This window comes from Charadrius vociferus, unplaced genomic scaffold (assembly GCF_000708025.1).
Source record: "Charadrius vociferus isolate BGI_N301 unplaced genomic scaffold, ASM70802v2 scaffold812, whole genome shotgun sequence".
Classification (NCBI taxonomy): domain Eukaryota; kingdom Metazoa; phylum Chordata; class Aves; order Charadriiformes; family Charadriidae; genus Charadrius; species Charadrius vociferus.
Window position 1 is genome coordinate 160244 of NW_009647037.1, and position 6840 is coordinate 167083.

At 54.1% G+C, this 6840-nt stretch overlaps 1 protein-coding gene across 1 annotated transcript; it reads right to left on the minus strand.

Annotated features, from left to right (window-relative positions):
- Positions 1-764: 764 nt before the first annotated feature.
- Positions 765-5944, minus strand: TEKT2 (tektin 2 (testicular)). Its single transcript, XM_009895619.1, has 9 exons — positions 5789-5944; positions 5276-5401; positions 4413-4618; positions 3695-3838; positions 3019-3133; positions 2524-2631; positions 1932-2075; positions 1608-1687; positions 765-1017 (listed from the first exon to the last, which is right to left on the minus strand). The coding sequence occupies exons 1-9, from the start codon at positions 5942-5944 to the stop codon at positions 765-767; spliced, it is 1332 nt and encodes a 443-aa protein (XP_009893921.1).
- Positions 5945-6840: the final 896 nt, after the last annotated feature.

Here is a 6840-nt window from a genome sequence, read left to right on the forward strand (position 1 = left end):
GGCGTTTGCTCATTTCCCCATTTACAGGAAAGGAAAGCGTTGGGTTTTGGTTATTTTTTTTTTTTCCCCCCCAATTTCTCATTAAAACGTAGTCCGTGAACCAGGAGTCAAATCCAAGCTGTTTTCCACCGGGCCCGCTTACCCAACACCGTTTCTCTTCCCCGGGGAACGAAAAGCAAGCCGAGGTCCGGTCCCCGTGGCGTGCTCGCGAGGATGCCGTCTCCCACGGATGGCGGGATGGCGCCTGGAAGAGAAACCATCAACCGACGGCAGAAGGGCAAGCGCTGCAATTGGATTTTTAACAAGCCGGCGGCCACAAGAGCCAGAGCGGACTCCAGCTTTTTGCTTCCCTAGCTGGCGTTAGCTCCGCAGGGCGAGCGGGCGAGGGGAAATCCCAACCCAAACTTGACTTTAATCATTAAAGCGAGCGGATTTGAGGCGGTACACCCGCAGAGGAGATCTGGCCGGCTGCCACCATTACACAGCCCCTTTTCCAGCGCGCTTGGCCTTGCACTTTAAAGGACTTTAAAAAAAAAACCCGAAACACACGAAAAGAGCCCAGATGGATTCAATCACCGCGAAACGCTTCCAACACTGTCAGGATGACAACTGCTCTTGGGGACAGACTCTTTATTGTTTATAACGCTCCTCTGAGTGCAAGAGGCTATAAACATCATATAAGGGGACAGACAGTTATATAACAAACTAGGAGGAGGGAGGAGAATTACATTATCCTAACGCGACACAGATGTCCGCTTTCCTCGCTACGGAACTGAGTCACCGGTAGCTTTCTCCCCGGCGCACTGAGCCAACTCCAGATGCCCGTTCTTCGGCGGGGAGAGCGCGCGGTTCGTGGTCCGGTTGAAAGTGTCGAGCTCTGGCATGAATTTCTCGGCGGGGACCACGAGCTTTCTCCGGCTGTCCAAGCACTTGTTGTCCAGCAGCAGGGAATTGGCTTTGTAGCCGATATCTGTCTGAATGCGGTGAAGCTGTCTGTAAAGAGCGTCCAAGGCATCCCTGGGAACAAGCAGAGGTGAGCGGAGTTGGGTTCAAGCACTGCATTCACTTCCCAAGTTGGACAGGAAACACCCAACTTCCCACTTTCTGGCAGCAGAAATATCTGTGCAGCGTTTGCCTTTGTACGAAGAACGAATGCATCGGGTATTTCTCGGCGCGGAGCAGCAGCATTGTTTGGGTCTGTGAATAGCGAGCCCACACGCTGCTCCTGGAGCGCAGCGTGGAGATGTGCACCCTGGGAGCCCATGCCAGCCCAGAGCAGCACTTCTGCTTCTTCCTTTATATTTTACCCTTTTTTTCTTCCTTTCCCTTTTAGAACTCTCTGTGCCTGGTTGAAGTCAGAGTCAAGCAGGGACCGTGGGAAACCCATTCACCCTCCCACCACATAGACCTCTCGTGCCTCGCCTGGACCCTGCTGCCCAGTCCAGCTCCCCACCAAGCCCAGAGATTATTTCCACTCCTGATCTGAGCAGACACGAGCTCCAAAATGCAGCTTCTGGAAGTGTGCCAAGTCCAGGGCTGCACATAGCCACGTCCCTCCTGTGGGCAACGCTGGGCCACCGCTCTGCCCCAGAGAGCAGGAGACTCACTGTGCCTCTGCCAGCTTCTGTTTGAGCGCACGGATCGTTCCCTCCAGCTGGTGGACCTCATCTGTCAGCCCGTACTGGACCTGCGAGGTGGGGAGGGAGAGGGGCACAGCAGTTAACGCGGCTGAAGTGTTGTTTTACACAGGCCACGCTTCTCTCTTTCCCCTTCCAGCCCAGCTATGACGTTTATTTCCTCGCTGTGCTCGGTGACGGTATGATCCACTGCTCAGCCCCTCTGTAGTTTTCTCCAAAGCGCGCCCAGATTTTGCAGACCCATGCGAGCCCCCATCCCCGTCAGTGAGGGAGCGTGCCAGGCGAGGCTCGTACCTGATCCCGACAGAGCTCCATATTGGGCCGATAGGTGCGGGTCTCCAGGCGGGTGTGTGCCACTTTCAGATCTTGCATTTTCCCTCGAAGATCTTCCTCCAAGCATCGGATGTCCTCCTCCATCTCAGGAATTTCCTCCAGGGTCTACAGATAAAAGACACATATCATGAAGGACTGCTGGGGATACAGACTGGAAAACAGACCCCACGCATCCTGGGATTTTACTGTGCTGGGAATGGATTTTAAACAAGTGCTGGTGGGCTTCTGAGTACTGAACCCCTCTGTTCATAGATTGGGCTTTTCACACGGACCAGGCATGGTGCTGCCGGTGATTTATTGCCACAGCGGTTGAGCCCAGGGGTGAAAAACAACAACAAAAAAGGCCCAAACCTGGCACTGCTGCTGGGAAATGCCAGAGCAGCAACTGTGATGGCAGAAGGGGGTAGGATGTTGCAGGAATCATACATGTGCCACTTAACAGCTCTCATGTGGAAACCATGCTCAGGCCAAGAAGCTTTCCACATAAAAAATAGCCTTTTGGATTCAATTCCCACCCAAGGTTGTGTTTGATAACCAAGGAAGCAACATTTACATTCTGCTCCTGCCATTTCAGCTCATCATAGGCTCTTTCCAGGTCTCTAATCCTCTTGCGCAAGGCAAACTCTGTAGCTACGCGCTGAGCCTCCAGCTCGTTGTTTGTCTGAGGAGAGAACAGACTCCAGTCACACACATCCGGAAGGTGCCTCCCTCCCAGCTCTTGCCTGTGAGGTTGGGACAAGCCTATGAGCAAACCCAGCTGGGTTCTGGCTGCTGCCATGCATGTGCAGGTCATGCGCCCCCTGAAGCCAGAAGGTGGGGAACGATGGACAGGTAGGTGTCTTCCGGGTTGCTGAGACCGCTGCAAGCTCCGCAGCATAACCAAACGCCTCTTTCAAAGCCGGAGGGCAGCTGCTCTCACAGAGGCCCATGGGCCAATGCTGTCTTTTCGAAGACTCCCCTCCCCTGGCTGCAGCACACGCCGGCCCATTCTCCCACTCTCGATCCAAAACTTCTGCACCACTGCTTCACAGCTGAGGGACTGATTTACCTGTGCAATGGCAAGCAGTGTTGCCTCTCGGAGCGCAGTCGAGGCTTTCATTTCTGCCTCAGCATGCTCCTTGTTACATTGGCTATTCTGTTCCCACTCATCAGGTGCAGTTGATCTGTGAACAAATCAGCAGTTATGAAAGTAAGCTGAGTGTTTGCAAGACAGTTCAAAAGGAACCACCTGCTGCAGGCCAAGAGGGCTTTGTGCAGTACAAAATGATCCAGGAATTCTGGAGGTCACATCCTGTCTGACCTCCTCGCTGCAGCAGCTGGAGATTGCTACCCCATGGCTCCTGCACCAAGCCCAACATCTGCTCAAACTGGGGACACATCCAAACCAGGCTATGAAATGCCAAGCAAGTGAAAACCTGCAGCAGCTCCCCCATAAGCTGTGCCAAAGGCTGATACCACACTACTTACTGAGAGTCACCTACAGCCAGGCACGGGGAGGCAGGGCAGCTAGTGTCTGCTTTTGTGGTGACAATTTAGGTAACTCCCAAAGGTCTGTGGCTTCACAATTCAAGAGCCACAAAAAATCCTAGCAGCCAACTCCTGTTCTGAGCTCTTTCCAAAATGGCACCATCAAGCCAGGATATAGCATGGAAGGAAAAAGCAGCCCAGCACTCTTTCAAGCACCAGCACGGATTTGGAAACACAAGGGCAGGCTCTTTCCTTACCCATCTGGGACGCGGGCTGGGTTGACCTTGAAGGAGATGTTGGGAGAGTTCACGTTGAGGGATAAGCACACACGATCTATTTCCAACGCTTCCATCTTGCACCGGTGATCAAAACTCAGCTGCTGGCGAGCTTCCTGTAAGAGGCTGCAGAAAGCAGGGCTGGAGTAAGCAGGGAGCACGCAGAGGGGAGAGGCAGCTGTTTCCAAAGCTTTCATCACCACCTCTTGTCATCTTTTTAAAATGGGTGAGGAGCTCCTGCCCTCCCTGATGGCAGTGAACTTGGCCCAACTTGATCTTCCAGCACACCTGCTTTGCTGCCTGCCTGGCTCCCACGAGCTCTGCGCTGGCAGGGCACTGGGGCACTGAGCTGCCCGCCCTCCTGCAGCGGCGCAGTGACCCACGAGGGATTAGGGCCTGGGAGCTTTAACGCCTCCAGGTCACTGGGCATGAACCAAGGCAGGTGGCACAAGACATCTGTGCAAGCCAAAATCTTCCAAGGATGCTTATGAAGTCTCCCTTGACGTGCTCTCCCCTACAAACCCCCAAACTCCATAGACCTTGACAATAATCACCAGAGGCTCCTCTGAGCGGCTCACTGCCCCGGGGTAACCACGCCTGCCCTGCTTGCCCATCTCAGTGTGGCATTAGAGGCACGTTAAACTGCTGTGGCCCAGCAAGGAGGGCAGAGTCTGGTCAAAAGCTGCGTCATTTGCCTCACCAGAGCTGTTCGAAGGCTTCGTTCACTCTCTGCTGCAGTTCTCTCTTGGCTTTGTCTATCACCTTCACCTCCTTGTGCAGCTCCTCCCCCACAGGGTCCCTCACCAGATCGATGGCACGGCGGCTCTCCCGGAGGGTCAGGCACTCAATGGAAACATCCAAAGGCAAATTCTTTGCCTGGAGGGCACATTCTGCTGCTTCCTTCACCTGGAAGAATAAGCCAGATGGGTGTGGGGGGGTCTCCTTCAGGGATGGGAGGAAGAAAGGAAAGGAAATCCACCCAGACACTTGTTAAGAGGGCCTCACACTGCCTGTCTTTGCAGTTCTGAAACCTTTTAGCAAGTCTGGAATGAAAATTAAGAGAGCCAAACACATTTGTCCTCTACATCTGCTATTTGCATGGGGAGTCACACCTTGCTGAGGGGCTAATGACTCCAGGAGCAGCAGCCTCTGGGTTTAGAAATAGAAGAATCAGAGAGATGTCCCACTGCTGTTCTCTAAAATTCAAACATTTTTGAATGATGGTGTTAACATATTTCTAATTATCCTTCAGAGCTTTAAAAAAAAACACCAGACAACCTAAAACCAAACCAATAAAAAAAACCACCCAAAACCCCAAACATGAGCATGCAACACACAGCTCCGTAACACGACTTGGCTTAGCCAAGAACACAGTGACTTGCTTTCCAGGAAATCATTTCATCAGGCATGGTCATTTCATCAGGCATGGATCTCAGTATACCTCCGACAAACCCCCCTTAAACTCCATCTGGGCTTGCCCATTGCAGAAGACAAGCCTTAATTATTTAACATCCCATGTGGAGAGTGTAAGTTGATTTCCAGCCATCTGTCTTCCCAACATACTTTGGCTAAGGCATCGATTTCCACATCTATGTCTGCGAGGCATTTGTCCAGGGTCTCTTTCCATCTGTTCACGCTGCTGATACGTTCAGCCAGGCGGGTTTGGTTGTCATGCTCATCCCATTTCGCCTGAAATTAGAGGAGAAACGCCATTACTCTTTTTTAAATTGCACTTATGAATCTTGCTGAAGCCTTTCCCTGTTTTCAGGATTGACTGACCCCTCAAAGGAGCGTAACGTGCTGCCATTTGGCCCAATTGTCATCTTACACAAGTGGAGAGCACAGAAAACGCCACAAGTTGCAACGGACACGAGAATCATACCCAGGGATTTCATGACAGTAACCATGCATCATTGCAAGTGGGTTTACAGGAAGTAAACGTACATTTTTAGCAGGCTCTGTAGGGGTAAAGCCTTCTATTCCCTTGTCCATACATGCAGATCCGGACACCTTCCCACACTCCTCAGCCTGCTATTCTGACAAACCTGGGAGCAGCCACCCTGTCAGAAGGCCCACCTGGTTGTTGGTTTCATTGCGGAGAGCTCGGGCTTCCTGCTGGACTTGGTGGGCAGCAGAACGCTGGCGTTCCGCATCAGCTGAGATGAGATGGGAGTTGGTGTGCCAGTCCGGCATGGTGAACCGCTGTCCCGGCTTTGCACTCAGCGTGGCCATCTTGCGAAGTAGGCGAATAAGAGGGAGCGGAAGATTTTCACGGTTATTCCTGGAAATATACCAGAAATGGAGCTGCATCCACAAACTGGAAAACTCTTCAAGAGAAAAGCAGCAGCAGCAAGCTCTCACCTGGCATCTCACCTAACACAGACACACACGTCCACGCAACCAGGGAAGCGCAAGGGTGGGCGACCGACCGGAGCCACCCTCTGCCCCGGGGCCAGGAGGGGAGCCTTGTGCCCCTGTCTCTCCCTGGAGAACCGTGCTCTTTGCAGAGAGACAAGGAGCCACTCACAGTGCCGTCTCCCACATGCTATTTGTTGAACTTAGACAAAATGGCTGATTACATTACTGATTCTGCTTTTGTTACTGCTGCCTGGGCTCAGCCCAGGGTTGCCGTCCCAGGGGACTCAAAGGCTTCACAGGAACAGTATAGTTTTCAGCCATGTTCCTTGCTACCCAGCACACCCCTGTGAAACGGGCAGGAATCGCAGAGACCGCTCCACAGGATGAGAGCAGCTCCTGAGGACACTGCGGGTCCCAAAGCCCCCGCAGTGAGGCGGCGTTCTGGGCCTGCCGGTTCCCCCGCCTGTGGTATACCCCATGCCTGTACCCCAGAGCTCCTTCCCCACAGCCACCTCACCGAAGGCCGCGGGGGAGCTCCCGAAGGGCAGGGAGCGCTGCGGGCCGGACCCGGGGCCGCAGAGCCAGCGGGAGGGCACACGGGGCAGCAGGGCCCGAGCCCCGAGGGGGACGGGGGGCACAGGGAGGCGGCTCAGCCCCCAGCTCGGAGGGCCCTCACCCCGGCTGGGCGCCCGCAGCCCTGAGCAGTGCCCCGGCTCCGCCGTGCCGGGGCCCCGCTGCTCCCTCGGGGCGAGTCCCGAGACCGGCCCCGC

Coding starts and splice junctions, on each gene's coding strand:
- TEKT2 (XM_009895619.1), bottom strand. CDS start 5,944: ATGGCCACGCTGAGTGCAAAGCCGGGACAGCGGTTCACCATGCCGGAC. Junction 3,839..4,412: donor GAAGCCTTCGAACAGCTCTG/GTGAGGCAAATG, acceptor TGCTTTCTGCAG/CCTCTTACAGGAAGCTCGCC. Junction 2,632..3,018: donor CACTGCTTGCCATTGCACAG/GTAAATCAGTCC, acceptor TTCTCTCCTCAG/ACAAACAACGAGCTGGAGGC.